This window comes from Artemia sp. Qi Xiang Cuo, chromosome 8, assembly GCF_049724085.1.
Source record: "Artemia sp. Qi Xiang Cuo chromosome 8, ASM4972408v1, whole genome shotgun sequence".
In the NCBI taxonomy this organism is placed as follows: domain Eukaryota; kingdom Metazoa; phylum Arthropoda; class Branchiopoda; order Anostraca; family Artemiidae; genus Artemia; species Artemia sp. Qi Xiang Cuo.
Genome location: NC_142801.1, coordinates 22,077,813 through 22,096,057, shown reverse-complemented (window position 1 = coordinate 22,096,057; position 18,245 = coordinate 22,077,813). Strand labels below are relative to the sequence as shown.

Genomic DNA, 18,245 nt, shown 5'->3' with positions numbered 1-18,245 from the left:
GCGGATGTTTGTTTATTCCAATGCATGGCTTTCTCGGGTTGTGTGTCTGAATCTACGTATTTGTATGTGTTTTTGTCTCACTCACTTTTTTGCCTGTGTGTCGGGGCGGGTGTTGGCTTATTCCAATGCAAGTCTTTCTCGGTGTGTGTGTCTAAATCTGCGTTTTTGTATGTGTCTTTGTCTCTCTCATTCTTTTTACCTGTGTGTCTGGGTGGGTGTTTGCATATTCCAATGCATGTCTTTCTCAGTTTGTGTGTCTGAATCTACGTATTTGTATGTGTTTTTGTCCCTCTCACTCTTTTTGCTTGTGTGTCTGGGCATGTGTTTGCTTATTCCAATGCATGTCTTTCTCGGTTTGTTTGTCTGAATCTACGTATTTGTATGTGTTTTTGTCTCTCTCACTATTTTTACCTGTGTGTCTGGGTGGCTGTTTGCTTATTTCAATGCATGTCTTTCTCGGTTTTTATGTCTGAATCTACGTATTTTTATGTGTTTTTGTCTCTTTCGCTCTTTTTGCCTGTGTGTCTTGGCGGGTGTTTGTTCACTCCAATGCATGTCTTTCTCGGTTTGTGTGTTTGAATCTACATATTTTTATGCGTTTTTTGTCTCTCTCACTCTTTTTGTCTGAGTGTCTGGGCGGGTGTTTGCTTATTCCAATGTATGTCTTTCTCGGTTTGTGTGTCTGAATCTACCTATTTGCATGTGTTTTTGTCTCTCTCACTCTTTTTGCCTGTTTGTCTGGGTGGGTGTTTGCTTATTCCAATGCATGTCTTTTTCGATTTATGTGTCTGAATCTACGTATTTGTATGTGTTTTTGTCTCTCTCACTGTTTGTGCCTGTGTGTTTGGGTGGGTGTTTGCTTATTCCAATTTAAGTTTTTCTCGGTTTGTGTGTCTGAATCTACGTATTTATATGTGTTTTTGTCTAACTCACTCTTTTTTCCTGTATGTCTGGGCGGGTGTTTGCTTATTCCAATGCATGTCTTTCTCGTTTTGTGTGTCTGAATCTACGTATTTGTATGTGTTTTTGTCTCTCTCACTCTTTTTGCCTGTGTTTCTGAGTGGGTGTTTGCTTATTCCAATGCAAGTCTCTCTCGGTTTGTGTGTCTGAATCTACATATTTGTTTTTTTTTGTCTCTCTCACTCCTTTTGCCTGTGTGTATGGGCGGGTGTTTGCTTATTACAATGAATTTCTTTCTCGGTTTGTGTGTCCGAATATACGTACTTGTATGTATTTTTGTCCCTCTCACTCTTTTTGCCTGTGTGTCTGGGCGGTTGTTTGTTTATTCCAATGCATGTACTTCTCGGTTTGTGTGTCTGAATCTACGTATTTGTATTTTTTATTGTCTCTCTCACTCTTTTTGCCTGTGTCTGGGCGGGTGTTTGCTTATTCCAATGCATGTATTTCTCGGTTTTTGTGTCTAAATCTACGTATTTGGATGGGCTCTTATCTCTCTCACTCTTTTTGTTTTAGTGTCTTGGCGGGTGTTTGCATAATCCATTGTATGTAATTCTCGGTTTGATTTACTGAATCCACTTATTTGTATTTTTTTTTTTAGCTCTGACTCTTTTTGCCTCAGTGTTTGGGTAGGTGTTTGCTAAATCAAATGCATGTTTTTCTCGGTTCGTGTGTCTGAATCTACGTATTTGTATTTGTTTTTGTCTCTCTCACTCTTTTTTCTTGTGTGTCTGGGCGGGTGTTTGCTTATTCCAATGCATATTTTTCTCGGTTTATGTGTCTCAATCTACGTATTTGTATGTGTTTTTGTCTCTATCACTCTTTTTCCAGTTTGTCTGGGTGGGTGTTTGCTTATTTCAATGAGTGTCTTTCTCGGTTTGTGTGTCTGAATCTACGTATTAGTATTTGCTTTTGTCTCTCTCACTCTTTTTGTCTGTGTTTCTGGGTGGGTGTTTGCTTATTCCAATGCATGTTTTTCTTTGTTTGTTTGTCTGAATGCACGTATTTGTATGTGTTTTTGTCTCGCTCACTTTTCTGCCTGTGTGTCGGGGCGGGTGTTGGCTTATTCCAATGCAAGTCTTTCTCGGTTTGTGTGTCTGAATCTACGTATTTGTATGTGTTTTTGTCTCTCTCACTCTTTTTATCTGTGTGTCTGGGCGGGTGTTTGCTTATTCCAATGAATGTCTTTCTCGGTTTGTGTGCCTGAATCTACGTATTTGTATGTGTATGTGTTTTTGTATGTGTTTTCGGTTGTTTGCTTATTTCAATGCATGTCTTTCTCACTTTTTGTGACTGAATCTACGTATTTGTCTCTCTCACTCTTTTTGCCTGTGTGTCTGGGAGGGTGTTTGTTTATTCCAATACATGTCTTTCTCGCTTTTTGTGTCTGAATCTACGTATTTGTATATGTTTTGTCTCTCTCACTCTTTTTGCCTGTGTGTATGTTCGGGTGTTTGCTTATTCTAATGCATGTCTTTTTCAGTTTGTGCGTCTGAATCTACGTATTTGTATGTGTTTTTTTCTATCTCACTCTTTTTGCCTGTGTGTATGGGTGGGTGTTTGCTTATTCCAATGCATGTCTTTCTCGGTTTGCGTGTCTGAATCGATGTATTTGTATGTGTTTTTGTCTCTCTCACTCTTTCTGCCTGTTGGTATATTCGGTCTTTTGCTTATTCCAATGCTTTTCTGTCTTTGTTTTCGTAACAGTATCTGTGTATTAGTATGTTGAAGGTCTCTCTCACACTTTTTGCCTGCGAGGCAGGTAGAGAGTGTGATTATTTCAATGCTAGCCTTCCACGGTTTGCGTGATATACCCTACATCTTTGTTTGCGCTTTAGTCTCTCTCACTCTTTTCGTCTGTGTGTCTGGGCGGGTGTTTCCTTATTCCAATGCATGTCTTTCTCAGTTTGTGTGTCTGAATCTACGTATTTGTATGTGTTTTTGTCTCTCTCACTCTTTTTGCCTGTGTGTCTGGGCGGTTGTTTGCTTATTCCAATGCATGTCTTTCTCGGTTTGTGTGACAGAATCTTCGTATTTTTATGTGTTTTGTCTCTCTCACTCTCTTTGCCTTTGTGTCTGGAATTTTAGCCTGTTTTTGTATGTGTTTTTGTCTCTCTCACTCATTTTACCTGTGTGTCTGGGTGGGTGTTTGCTTATTCCAATGCATGTCTTTCTCGGTGTTTGCTTATTCCAATGCATGTCTTTCTCAGTTTATGTGTCTGAATCTATGTATTTGTAGGTGTTTTTGTCTCTCTCACTCTTTTTACATGTGTGTCTGGGTGGGTGTTTGCTTATTGTAATGCATTTTTTTCTCGGTTAGTGTGTCTGAATCTACGTATTTGTATATGTTTTTGTCTCTCCCACTCTTTTTCCCTGTGTGTCAGGGCGGTTGTTTGCTTATTCTATTGCATGTCTTTCTCAGTTTGTGTGTCTGAATCTACGTATTTGTATGTGTTTTGTCTCTCTCACTCTTTTTGTCTTTGTATCTGGGCGGGTGTTTGCTTATACCAATGCATGTCTTTCTCAGTTTGTGTGTCGGAATCTACGTATTTGTATGTGTTTTGTCTCTCTCACTCTTTTTGCGTGTGTGTCTGGGCGGTTTTTGTTTATTCCAATGCATGTCTTTCTCGGTTTATGTGTCTGAATCTGCGTATTTGTATGTGTTTTTTTCTCTCTCACTCTTTTTACCTGTGTGTCTGGGCGGATGTTTGCTTATTCCAATGCATGTCTTTATCGGTTTGTGTGTCTGAATCTACGTATTTGTATGTGTTTTTGTCTCTCTCACTCTTTTTGCCTGTTTTTCTGGGCGGGTGTTTGCTTATTACAATGCAAGTCTTTCTCAGTTTGTGTTTCTGAATCTACGTATTAGTATGTGTTTTTGTCTCTCTCACTCCTTTTGCCTGTGTGTCTGGGCAGGTGTTTGTTTATTCCAATGCATGGCTTTCTCGGGTTGTGTGTCTGAATCTACGTATTTGTATGTGTTTTTGTCTCGCTCACTTTTTTGCCTGTGTTTCGGGGCGGGTGTTGGCTTATTCCAATACAAGTCTTTCTCGGTGTGTGTGTCTGAATCTGCGTATTTGTATGTGTTTTTGTCTCTCTCACTCTTTTTACCTGTGTGTCTGGGGGGGTGTTTGATTATTCCAATGCATGTCTGTCTCTGTTTTTTTGTCTGAATCTACGTATTTGTATGTGTTTTTGTCTCTCTCACTCTTTTTACTTGTGTGTTTGGGCGGGTGTTTTCTTATTCCAATGCAAGTCTTTCTCGGTTTGTGTGTCTGAATCTACGTAATTGTATGTGTTTTTGTCTCTCTCACTCTTTTTACCTGTGTGTCTTGGTAGTTGTTTGCTTATTTCAATGCATGTCTTTCTCAGTTTGTGTGACTGAATCTACGTATTTGTATGTGTTTTTGTCTCTCTCACTCTTTTTACCTGTGTCTTTGGGCGGGTGTTTTCTTATTCCAATGCAAGTCTTTCTCGGTTTGTGTGTCTGAATCTATGTATTTGTATGTGTTTTCGTCTCTCTCACTCTTTTTACCTGTGTGTCTTGGCGGTTGTTTGCTTATTTCAATGCATGTCTTTCTCAGTTTGTGTGACTGAATCTACGTATTTGTATGTGTTTTTGTCTACCTCACTCTTTTTGCCTGTATGTCTGGGCGGGTGTTTACTTATTCCAATTCATGTCTTTCTCGGTTTGTTTGTCTGAATCTACGTATTTGTATGTCTTTTTGTCTCTCTCACTTATTTTGCCTGTAAGTCTAGGCGGGTGTTTGCTTATTCTAATGCATGTCTTTGTCAGTTTGTGCGTCTGAATCTACGTATTTGTATGTGTTTTTTTCTCTCTCACTCTTTTTGCCTGTGTGTCTGGGTGGGTGTTTGCTTATTCCAATGCATGTCTTTCTCGGTTTTTGTGTCTGAATCTACGTATGTGTATGTGTTTTTGTCTCTCTCACTCATTTTACCTGTGTGTCTGGGTGGGTGTTTGCTTATTACAATGCATGTCTTTCTCGGTTTGTGTGTCTGAATCTACGTATTTTTATGTTTTTTTTTCTCTCTCACTCTTTTTACCTGTGTGTCTGGGCGGGGTTTGCTTATTCCAATGCATGTCTTTCTCGGTTTGTGTGTCTGAATCTACGTATTTGTATGTGTTTTTTTTTTCTCTCACTCTTTTTGCTTGTGTGTCTGGGCGGGGTTTGCTTATTCTAATGCATGTATTTATCGGTTTGTGTTTCTGAATCTACGTATTTTTATGTGTTTTTTCTTTCTTACTCTTTTTGCCTGTGTGTCTGGGCGGGTGTTTGCTTATTCCAATGCATGTCTTTCTAGGTTTGTGTGACTTAATCTACGTATTTGTATGTGTTTTTGTCTCTCTCACTCTTTTGTCTGTTTGTCTGAGCGGATGTTTGCTTATTCTAATGCATGTCTTTCTCGGTTTGTTTGACTGAATCTTCGTATTTGTATGTGTCTTGTCTCTCTCACTCTTTTTACATGTGTGTCTGGGCGGGTGTCTGCTTATTCCAATTCATGTCTTTCTCAGTTTGTGTGTCTGAATATATGTATTTGTAGGTGTTTTTGTATCTCTCACTCTTTTTACATGTGTGTCTGGGCAGGTGTTTGCTTATTGTAATGCATTTCTTTCTCGGTTAGTGTGTTTGAATCTACGTATGTATATTTGTTTTTGTCTCTCTCACTCTTTTTGCCAGTGTGTTTGAGCGGGTGTTTGCTTATTCCAATGCATGTCTTTCTCGGTTTGTGTGTCTGAATCTACGTATTTGTATGTGTTTTTGTCTCTCTCACTCTTTTTGTCTTTGTGTCTGGGCGGGTGTTTGCTTATTCCAATGCATGTCTTTCTCTGTTTGTGTGTCTGAATCTACATATTTGTATGTGTATTTGTCTCTCTCACTCTTTTTGCCTGTGTTTCTGGGTGGTCTTTGTTTATTCCAATGCATGTCTGTCTCGGTTTATGTGTCTGAATCTGCATATTTGTATGTGTTTTTTTCTCTCTCACTCTTTTTACCTGTGTGTCTGGGTGGGTGTTTGCTTATTCCAATGCATGTCTTTCTCAGTTTTTGTGTTTGAATCTACGTATATGTATGTGTTTTTGTCTCTCTGACTCTTTTTACCTGTGTGTCTGGGTGGGTGTTTGTTTATTCCAATGCATGTTTTTCTCGATTTGTGTGTCTGAATCTACGAATTAGTATGTGTTTTGTCTCTCTCATTCTTTTCGCCTGTGTGTCTGGGCCGGTGTTTGCTTATTCCAATGCATGTCTTTTTCTGTTTGTGTGACTGAATCTACGTATTTGTATGTGTGTTTGTCTCTATCACTCTTTTTGCCTATGTGTCTGGGTGGATGTTTGCTTATTCCAATGCATGTCTTTCTCAGTTTGTGTTTCTGAATATACGTATTTGTATGTGTTTTTGTCTCTCTCACTCCTTTTGCCTGTGTGTCTGGGCGGATGTTTGTTTATTCCAATGCATGGCTTTCTCGGGTTGTGTGTCTGAATCTACGTATTTGTATGTGTTTTTGTCTCACTCACTTTTTTGCCTGTGTGTCGTGGCGGGTGTTGGCTTATTCCAATGCAAGTCTTTCTCGGTGTGTGTGTCTAAATCTGCGTTTTTGTATGTGTTTTTGTCTCTCTCATTATTTTTACCTGTGTGTCTGGGTGGGTGTTTGCATATTCCAATGCATGTCTTTCTCTCTTTGTGTGTCTGAATCTACGTTTTTGTATGTGTTTTTGTCCCTCTCACTCTTTTTACATGTGTGTCTGGGCATGTGTTTGCTTATTCCAATGCATGTCTTTCTCGGTTTGTGTGTCTGAATCTACGTATTTGTATGTGTTTTTGTCTCTCTCACTATTTTTACATGGGTGTCTGGGTGGTTGTTTGCTTATCTCAATGCATGTCTTTCTCAGTTTGTGTGACTGAATCTACGTATTTGTATGTGTTTTTGTCTCTCTCACTCTTTTTGCTTGTGTGTCTGGGCAGGAGTTTGTTTTTTTCAATAAATGTATTTTTCGGTTTGTGTGTCTTATTATAGTTTTTTTTATGTGTATTGTCCCTCTTACTCTTTTGTGTGGGAGTCTGGGTTAGTTTATGCACGTCCTTATCGGGTTTTTTGACTGAATTCACGTATTTTTATGTGTTTTTATCTCTCTCACTCTTTTTGCCTGTTTATCTGGGTGGTTGTTTGATTATTCTAATGCATGTCTATTTCGGTTTGTTTGTCTGAATTTACGTATTTTTATGTGTTTTTGTCTCTCTCACTGTTTTTGCCTGTGTGTCTGGGTGGGTATTTGCTTATTCCAATTTAAGTTTTTCTCGGTTTGTGTGTCTGAATCTACGTATTTGTATGTGTTTTTGTCTACCTCACTCGTTTTGCCTGTGTGTCTGGGTGGGTGTTTGTTTATTCCAATGCATGTCTTTCTCGGTTTGTGTGTCTGAATCTACGTATTTGTATGTCCTTTGGTCTATCTCACTTTTTTTGCCTGTGTGTCTGGGCGGTGTTTGTTTATTCCAATGCATGTCTGTCTCGGTTTTTGTGTCAATCTACGTATTTGTATGTGTTTTTGTCTATCTCAATCTTTCTACCTGTGTGTCTGGGTGGGTGTTAGATTATTCCAATGCATGTCTTTCTCGTTTTCTGCTTTTGAATCTATGTATTTGTATGTGTTTTTGTATATCTCACACTTTTTAACTGTGTGTCTGTGTGGGTGTTTGCTTATTCCAATGCATGTCTTTCTCGGTTTGTGTGTCTGAATCTACGAATTAGTATGTGTTTTGTCTCTCTCACTCTCTTCGCCTGTGTGTTTGGGCCGGTGTTTGCTTATTCCAATGCATGTCTTTATCGGTTTGTGTGACTGAATCTACGTATTTGTATGTGTGTTTGTCTCTATCACTCTTTTTGCCTATGTGTCTGGGCGGATGTTTGCTTATTCCAATGCATGTCTTTCTCAGTTTGTGTTTCCTAATATACGTATTTGTATGGGTTTTTGTCTCTCGCACTCCTTTTGCCTGTGTGTCTGGGCGGGTGTTTGTTTATTCCAATGCATGGCTTTCTCGGGTTGTGTGTCTGAATCTACGTATTTGTATGTGTTTTTGTCTCACTCACTTTTTTGCCTGTGTGTCGGGGTGGGTGTTGGCTTATTCCAATGCAAGTCTTTCTCGGTGTGTGTGTCTGAATCTGCGTTTCGTATGTGTTTTTGTCTCTCTCACTCTTTTTACCTGTGTGTCTGGGTGGGTGTTTGCATATTCCAATGCATGTCTTTCTCAGTTTGTGTGTCTGAATCTATGTATTTGTATGTTTTTTTTTTGTCACACTCACTCTTTTTGTTTGTGTGCCTGGGTAGGTGTTTGAGTATTTCAATGCATGTATTTCTCGGTTTGTGTGTCTGAATATACGCATTTGTAAGTGTCTTTGTCTCTATCACTATTTTTACCTGTGTTTCTTGGTGGCTGTTTGCTTATTTCAATGCATGTCTTTCTCAGTTTGTGTGACTGAATCTACGTATTTTTATGTGTTTTTGTCTCTTTCGCTCTTTTTGCCTGTGTGTCTGGGCGGGTGTTTGCTTATTCCAATGCATGTCTTTCTCGGTTTTTGTGTCTGAATCTACGTATTTGTATGTGTTTTGTCTCTCTCACTCTTTTTGCCTGTGTGTCTGGGCGGATGTTTGCTTATTCCAATGCATGTCTTTCTCGGTTTGTGTGTCTGAATCTACGTATTTGTATGTGTTTTTGTCTCTCTCACTCTTTTAGCCGGAGTGTCTGGGCGGGTGTTTGCTTATTCCAATGCATGTCTTTCTCGATTTATGTGTCTGAATCTACGTATTTGTATGTGTTTTTGACTCTCTCACTCTTTTTGCCTGTGTGTTTGGGTGGGTGTTTGCTTATTCCAATGCAACTTTTTCTCGGTTTGTGTGTCTGAATCTACGTATTTGTATGTGTTTTTGTCTACCTCACTCTTTTTGCCTGTATGTCTGGGCGGGTGTTTGCTTATTCAAATTCATGTCTTTCTCGGTTTGTGTGTCTGAATCTACGTATTTGTATGTCTTTTGGTCTCTCTCACTTTTTTTGCCTGTAAGTCTAGGCGGGTGTTTGCTTATTCTAATGCATGTCTTTTTCAGTTTGTGCGTCTGAATCTACGTATTTGTATGTGTTTTTGTCTCTCTCACTCTTTTTGCCTGTGTGTCTGGGTGGGTGTTTGCTTATTCCAATGCATGTCTTTCTCAGTTTGTGTGTTTGAATCTACGTATTTGTATGTGTTTTTGTCTCTCTCACTCTTTTTACCTGTGTGTCTGGGTGGGTGTTTGATTATTCCAATGCATGTTTTTCTCGATTTGTGTGTCTGAATCTACGAATTAGTATGTGTTTTGTCTCTCTCATTCTTTTCGACTGTGTGTCTGGGCCGGTGTTTGCTTATTCCAATGCATGTCTTTATCGGTTTGTGTGACTGAATCTACGTATTTGTATGTGTGTTTGTCTCTATCACTCTTTTTGCCTATGTGTCTGGGCGGATGTTTGCTTATTCCAATGCATGTCTTTCTCAGTTTGTGTTTCTGAATATACGTATTTGTATGTGTTTTTGTCTCTCTCACTCCTTTTGCCTGTGTGTCTGGGCGGATGTTTGTTTATTCCAATGCATGGCTTTCTCGGGTTGTGTGTCTGAATCTACGTATTTGTATGTGTTTTTGTCTCACTCACTTTTTTGCCTGTGTGTCGGGGCGGGTGTTGGCTTATTCCAATGCAAGTCTTTCTCGGTGTGTGTGTCTAAATCTGCGTTTTTGTATGTGTTTTTGTCTCTCTCATTATTTTTACCTGTGTGTCTGGGTGGGTGTTTGCATATTCCAATGCATGTCTTTCTCACTTTGTGTGTCTGAATCTACGTATTTGTATGTGTTTTTGTCCCTCTCACTCTTTTTACCTGTGTGTCTGGGCATGTGTTTGCTTATTCCAATGCATGTCTTTCTCGGTTTGTGTGTCTGAATCTACGTATTTGTATGTGTTTTTGTCTCTCTCACTATTTTTACCTGTGTGTCTGGGTGGCTGTTTGCTTATCTCAATGCATGTCTTTCTCAGTTTGTGTGACTGAATCTACGTATTTGTATGTCTTTCTAGGCGGGTGTTTGCTTATTCTAATGCATGTCTTTTTCAGTTTGTGCGTCTGAATCTACGTATTTGTATGTGTTTTTTTCTCTCTCACTCTTTGTGCCTGTGTGTCTGGGTGGGTGTTTTCTTATTCCAATGCATGTCTTTCTCGGTTTGCGTGTCTGAATCTACGTATTTGTATGTGGTTTTGTCTCTCTCACTCATTTTACCTGTGTTTCTGGGTGGGTTACCTGTGTAACTTCACAAAATGAATCATTAATCGACAATATTTTTGTCCGATCGAATGATCTTCACAAGAGCTTTGCTGATGTGATAGTTTTCCTGGGATCTGACCATCTTCCGGTCATAGCTACAATTAATCGCCCTGTGAAAAAAATGCGAAATAAGAAGGTCGTAACTAGATATATGAAAAAAGAAAATCTCCACAAATTTGCATAAGAAATTAGTATTGTTGAATGGAACCCAGTTCTTGAAGAAAAAGAATGCCCTTCTAGAGCATTAGATAGCCTTATGTCAACCATTTTACCTATTTATGAAAGAACATGCCCTTTAAAGGCTTTAAAGTCGAAAAAACTTATTCCACGAAAGCCATGGATATCGATGGAAACAATTGGTGAAATAGAACTAGGAAAGAGGCTATATGAGAAATATTTGGATGCTCAGAGCGATGAATCATTTGACCTATTTAAGAAAACAGAGGAATTTAGTGAATAAGCTCTGACGAAGACCAATCTCTGAATTTTATAGCCGCAAATTTGAGGATAGTAAAGGAAACATGAAAGATACATGGAGGGCAATAAATGATCTTGTTAGTGGCAAGGGAGATAAGAGTAGTGAAGAAGTATGTTTAAGTGGATGTGACAGTGATGATAAAGGTACAATAGTGAATAAAATTTGGTGAATTGCAAACTAGTAATTATAATAAGTACATAGAAATGCTGTGCAATAATATCCGGGATGAAAGAGGTGAACCTTTGGAAATGAGTTCTAGTATGTGTACCAGTAAAGAAGTGAGTAAGATTATAAAGTCACTGAAGTCTAATTCAGCTGGAGCTGATGGCTTGTCCCTTCGAGGGCTAAAAGTGATTTTAGGCTACATACTACCCTGTCTGGTTTTTATTATAAACCTTTCTCTAGAAAAGGGTAAGTTCCCTGAACAGCTTAAATTCGCAAAGGTCATACCCCTCAATGAAGGTGGCTGCAAAATTGATATTGAAAACTGGAGACCGATATCGATTTTACCTCTTTTTTCAAAAACATTAGAAAAAGTCGTCCACAAGCGCCTCTATGATTTTTTGCAGGTGAATAATTTACTCAGTGAGACTCAATTTGGATTCCGTAAGGGACGCTCCACAACGTATGCCTTGCAGCATTTGGTGAAGTGTGTAAGTGGTGCGTTGGATAAAGGCTATTTGCCTATGTCGATTTTCATTGATATTAGAAAGGCATTCGATACCGTAAATTTCAAGATCTTGCTTGACAGACTGAAGTGTATGGGAATTCGTGGCACCTCCTTTCAGTGGTTGGATTGTTATCTTCATGGAAGATCCCTGCGTATAGTGCTAAATGATGTGGCTTCGTCTTCTTATCCATTAAAACGTGGAGTATCGCAAGGTTCGGTTTTATGTCCCCTTGTTTATCTTGTGTACGTCGACGCGGTACGCTTTTATCTTCAAGATTTCTGTGTTACTACGTTTGCTGATGATACAGCTTTGACAGTATGTGCAAAATCAATTGAAGAGCTGGTGTTGAAAGCTAATGATGTGCTAAGGAGACTGGATATTTTTATGAGCCTCAGTTTACTGTGTGTCAACGTGAAAAAACTTTCCTAATGAATTTCTGCGGAGTAGGCGCACCTGTTGATGCTAGGTAGTCTAGTTATTCTGTCTGGGAAGCCGGTGTATCAAGTTAATACTGTACATTACCTGAGATTTTTCATAGACTCAAACCTATCATGGAAGCATCATAGTGATGTTATTTCTACCAAAATTGCAAGAGGAATTGGGATACTCCGTAGACTTCAGCATGTTTTGCCAAAGCAGATTCAACTGATGATTTACCGCTACACTGCCTATCCATACATATCATATGGTTGTCTTATCTGAAGCAGTAACTTTTACAGCAACTTCAAAAGAGTTCAAATTCTTCAAAACAAAGCAGTGAGGATCATAGGCAACTATTTGAAAGATGTGAACGATATAAGTGCTTGCTTCAAGGCTTCAAATTTGCCCAACATGGGTCAACTACGTGACTATCAAGCAGCAGTTTTTGTCTTCCAGTGCGTGCATAATTGAGTTCCAAGTATTTTTCGTGGTATTTACCCTGCTAACTGTGTTATTCATGCAATATTATACGAGGAACAGTGGAAATTTGGTAGTTGAACTTAGAGGTAGCGCGAGATCAGGATTCCAATTATAGTTTCTTGGAACTGCCGTCTGGAATTCTTTACCAGTGAGCATTAGGGTGGCTGAACATCTTTTGGATTTTAAGAGAAAGGTAAAAGAATATTTATTAAAAATGGTTAATAAATATGTGAATCTAATTTAATTTATTATTATTAATATTATTTGTCTATTTTTAATTGAGGAAGGGTTGGTTGGGAGGTTTGGGTGGTTTGGTTGGCAGGGAGTAACGGATGGATGGGAGTGGTTTGAAGGAATGGGTGGATGGGGTGGTAGGGTGAATGGAGATGGTAGGGTTTCAAAAGGGCCCCGCGCTGCTTTTGGAGAGAGATCATTTTACAGGCTAAAACCAATGAAAAACTATCTGATATCAACAATGAATCAGGATAGATTAATTAGCTTAGGAATTATATCGATTGAAAGTGAAGACTCAAGGAAATTAGATTTTCAATCAGTTTTAGAAGAATTTAGAGAACGAAAACTTAGAAATATGTAAATTCATGTTCATATTCAATGATGTAAATTTCAAAAGGCATTTGCAGCAGCTAAGTAATATCTAGAGGAAAACAACATAATTAAGGTAAGCTCAAAATGAGGACAAACGGACCAAAGAGGACACAAATTTCAGCTCAAAATGAACAAACTGGACCATCAAATGAGACAAGACCAAGGGACCGACCTGAGAAATGTAGATGTACAGGTGAAAATGAACAACCAAGACCATCAAAAGTGACAAGGCCGATCCGAGCAGCTAAGACAAAGGGCTTTGATAAAATGTGTTAAGCAATGATAAACGACAATGAAGAACAAAGAAATATGTAGTTAGAATACTTGTGAAAACGACAATTACAAATAGTAAAAACGGAATTAAAGAACAAAGAAATATGCCGTTAAAAGATAAGTGACAGCAAGAACTACAATGACTCAAAAACGAAAGTGAAGAATAAAAAAATATTTGCGGTTACAAGACATACGACAGTGAGGATCAGAAAAATCAAAAATGAAAATAAAGAACAAAGAAATATTTGGTTAGAAGATATACGACAGTGAGAACAAAGATATACGACAGTGAGAAATATGCAATTAGAAGATAAGTGGCAGCAAGAAGATATAGGATGGAGTAGGTTTTAGACTTTTACAGTGAGAGACAGAGGCAATACCCAAACTCTTGTTTATAGTGAATTTTGCTCGTTTCAAGCTTTATTTGCATATTCAATTTAAGTTTCACTCGTTCTAAGATTTATTTATTCATTTACATTAGTATCTATTGTATGCTTGTTTGCATTGATTGTATATTTAATTTCTGTTCGTTTTGGGTTTCATTTATTCTTTAATAGTAAAATATTTTTTTCGTTTTAAGCTTGATTTGTATATTTAATTCAAGAATACTCGCTTTAAGATTTATTTATTGAGTTATATTATTACTTTATGTGTTTTTTTTCGCTATGATTGTTTATTTAATTTCTGTTCGTTTTGGGTTTCATTTATTCTTTAATAGTAATTTCTGGTCATTTTGTGTTTGAATTTTAACAGGTATTTGTATCTGCTGATCTTAAGTTTAAAATGGCCTTTACTTTTCTTTGAAAAACTTCTTTTTTTCGGAAATTTTTTTTAATTAATTACAAGCAACAGCGAGAATCACTACGTGTCAAAAATGAAGTGAAGAACAAAGGATTATAGGGTTAGCAGACACGCAAAATTGAGTATCAGAAAATTTCAAAAATCACAGTGAAGAACAACGAATTGCGCTGTTAGAAGACAAGTAAACTGTCAGAATCAGAACAAGTCAAAATGGAAGTGAAGAACAAAGAAATATTAAGTTGAAGAACAACACCATCGCAATCTTCAAAGCCAACAAACTGTGGCGCAAAACCCAGTAAAAACCTACAAAAATGCTGTCAACTACGCTAGCGATAATTACAAGTCATTGGGACCCTTCAACGTTGTATGTATTCACAGTAGAGTCCTCATTTTCCCACCGGAAAAGTAGCTAACAAAGGCTTATTTGGAGGCTACTGCCTGCTTGGTCGAATCGCATTGCCACCTCCACAATTTTGAAATGAATTGCCTTGGCCTGTTACAGGACGTCACTTGCTCTCTAAAGAATGCCACAAACAAATACAAAACTTGAACTCATGTTTTGTTTTAGCTTCAGTCAACATAAGGGATTATCGCTGGACGAATTTATAGCTGGATGAATAGCTGGACGAATTTATCACAAATCAATTTAGTGGCACACCCATCGCAGCCACTGAAGATGATTTTAAACCACACTCATATGGCTAAATGTACTTTTTGGACCCCAATAAAGCTGTCAAGGAACGCCTTGCACATCCTTTTAATTATGGGAACAAACAACTATGCTAAAGGTGACATGAATATGAGAGAAGTAGAGGATGATTTAAAGCAACCTGTTGCTTACTGAATTTGAATTTTACTTAAGAATTTAATATATAGAAAGGACCCTGCAAAAAAACTTCCGATCGGGCCCCGCACCTAGTTGGTCAGGGCCTGCACGCAGCCACCTGAGTCAAATATAGCTACGCACACCTTTTCTCCAATGTATTCTACTCAAAGCCTCACTCATTACTCTCACCTATGGTGTTCCAATTTAATTTCTCGTTTCTTATAATCTCTTCCCGCCCCATTCAAAAAAGGCCTTTTGTGTGTGACCAAACTTTTCGTTCGTCATATCAAGTTCAGAATTGTCCATTCGTAAAATTTAGGGGGGGGGGGGGGAGCAGTTTCCGAATTTAGGGGGGGATAATTTCATTATTTTCCCAATTTTTTCCAAAAAAGGCATCTATTAATGAAAATACAAAAACACTGATTTTCAGTGAAAATACCAAAAAAGATTTCTTTGCCAATTTAGGGATGGAGGACAAGAAAATTTGTGGGGTACTCCCTCCCCCTCCCAATTGATGTGTCTGATGAAGTTTGCCATAGAGTATGATTTTTGGCAATATATCATCCTTCGTTAGAAAAAAATATTATGGTCATTGGAGTTTTTCTTTCATGATAGCTCTAGAACTGCAGCCTTTGCAATGCTTTGCCGCTGTAGGTATTTACTTTCCATGAGTTGAAGTATTCAAAAGAAAAATCCTGTATTTATTTCAATGCAAGCTTTCATCTTCTTCCTGCTTATAATTTTATTTTGATATTCGACAAAACAAATACTATGAACAGAAAAAGAGTTATGAAGGCTTATAGTGTCCGAATATCTCCACACATTAAAGGATGTTGCCACAAACTCTTCAAACCTAATTGCTCATCCTAGGCCTCAGTGCTGAATTTGCCCTTTACTGAAATCACTAAGATATTAAACCCTTATATTCTTTTAGTTTCTTCTTTTATCTTCTTCTTCTTTTAGTTTTAAGACTCAAATGTCATTTTATTTAGGCTTTAATAATATTTTACAATATTTTTTAGCATTCTTACTAATTTTTTCCAACTTTTGAATTCAGGCATGCGCATACAAAGGACCTTAACGTTATTTTACCATTGGGGAGATCTAATTATCTCGGCAGTCCAGAGTTATTCTCGTTAAAGCTGGTCAATGGGACACCATGGCACCATTTAGGTTACGATATTATGGCTCTGCACACAAGATGGCACCACAGTGCAATAAAACAAGCGTTGGGTGGAGAGCCCACTTTTATAACCACAATTCGAGAGCCAGCACAGCTCTTTGAATCTCTTTATAGTTATTACAATTTATATAAATTTCATGGAGAATTGACTTTGTATGAGTTTTTAGACAAATTGGAAGATGAAGACTTTAAAAGAAAAGATGATAGATTTCTCCTCAAAATTGGAAGAAATCAGATGCTCTTCGATCTAGGACTTCCTGTAAAAAATTTTGATAACGAAGAGAAAGTAAAAATGTTTGTTGAAGAAGTTGAACAAAATTTTGATCTAGTAATGGTTACTGAGAAAATGGAGGAATCAGTAGTGCTATTAAAACATCTCTTGTGTTGGGATTATAAGGATTTAGTATTTCTAAAGCGAAATAGCCGAGTCGAAAATAAGATACAAAAATTGTCTGTTGGCCAGACAAATAAATTAAGGAGATGGTTAAAAGCAGATAATTATTTGTACACAAAATTAAGGAAGGTTTTTGACAAAAAGGTTGAGCAATTTGGATACAAGAAGATGGAAGAAGAAAAACTGAAATTATCTTCAGTAACGAATCAAATCATGGAAGGATGTTTGCCAGGGGAAAAAAACCTGCTTGGAGAAAGTCTCTTTAGGGAATTGAGGTTGGTGTTTTTTCAGTTATACAGTTTTATTTCTAGTAATTTCCATTTTCTCTATACATCTTTTTGCAATAATTAATTTCCAAAAAATTTTTTCACAAAAGAGATTTTTCAAACAAAAGTAAAGAGCTAAATTGAAGCAATTACGAACAGAAATAAAGTCAAATAGTTTTTAAATAGTTTTAAATAGTTTTCAAAAGTTTTAAATAGTTTTTAAATAGTTTTAAATCATTTTTTAAAGTCAAATAGAGAGCAAAAGCCTTCTAAACACCAGAGTATAATTTTCACTTTACTGAAAGGCGTTTTTATTTCTCATAATATTGAAAGAAAAAAAAATCACCATCATACCCAAGATTACTGAAAAAAAAACCTAATGTGGATTGACAGTCTAATATATGTGCTGATATTCATTCCTGAAGGTATTAATAATTTTGGATCTATTAAAAATAAAAAATTAGGAAACATTTAAATTGTATTTTGTTTCCAGTAGAGTGCAAATTATTTTCTGGTCTTCAGAGGGCACGGGGGTGTGAGCCCTACTCCTCTTAGCTTCTACTCGTGTTGAGTTTGACTCGGTTATTTATTTACTATCTGTTCGTTTTGGGTTTCGTTTATTTATTTATTTTGATTTATGATAGTTTTGCGCTTCAAAACTATTTGACTTTTTTCTATTCCTCTTTGTTTTAATGTAGCTCTTTACTTTTGGTTGAAAAACTTCTTGCATAAAAAACTGCATATAAAAGAATATTTTAAAGATTTTTGGTTTTTCTCAATAAGAATCCAGATTTTGACTTAATACTCATATGTCAGACAAGATTTTTCAACAATTTTAAAATTTTTTTTTACAATCTGGATACACATCCTCCTTAACTTTCCTTGAAAAATAAAACCTGTCTCTATTTCGTTCCAAAGACATTGTATCTAAGCTATTTTGACAACCTGGATGTATTTACACCCTTTGATTTAGTCAAACAGTTTGTGGTACCGAACTGTAGGTAAGGAGTGACTCAGCTCAATAGTAACCGAAACTCTAAAAAACTGAATTTTGATATCAATAGATACATCAAAGGAATTAGATTATTATGTTGATTCCAAATATAAAAAAATCATCAAGTTTAGTGTCACCCGTCAAAAGCTACGAGCCTGAGAAAATTTGCCTGATTTTTGAAATAGGGGGAAAAACACCCCCTAAAATTCAAGAAATCTGAATGGAATTCCCACCATCAGATTGAGTGTATCCCCCTACCGCGCCCCTTTTTTCTCCAAACTATCTGATCAAAATTTTGAGATAGCCTATTTTGAAGTATATAGGCATCTTTCGCGGGGGAGGTAGAGGATTTGTGCTTGGGGTGGATTTCCATAGGTTGAATCTTCTTTGGGGAAGAAAATTATGGGGGGATGAATTTTTCAGGGGAATTTTACACTGGGGGGATTTGACAGAATTCCTATACGAAATTCTATTGAAATGTCTTACAATCGTTTTGCCAAGTCAACTTTGCATGTGAAAATGTTCCGGGGAAATTATCCGGGG

At 37.3% G+C, this 18,245-nt stretch overlaps 1 protein-coding gene across 3 annotated transcripts in view; it reads left to right on the top strand.

The window, feature by feature from the left end:
* Positions 1-18,245, top strand: part of LOC148949246 (galactosylceramide sulfotransferase-like) — a 197,877-nt gene that overhangs the window by 133,540 nt on the left and 46,092 nt on the right. For all 3 annotated transcript variants that reach the window (XM_089092889.1, XM_089092891.1, XM_089092890.1), the window contains one exon: positions 15,923-16,717. In XM_089092889.1, the coding sequence (XP_088949015.1) occupies positions 15,923-16,717 (795 nt within the window). The remainder of the gene's footprint in view (positions 1-15,922; positions 16,718-18,245) is intronic.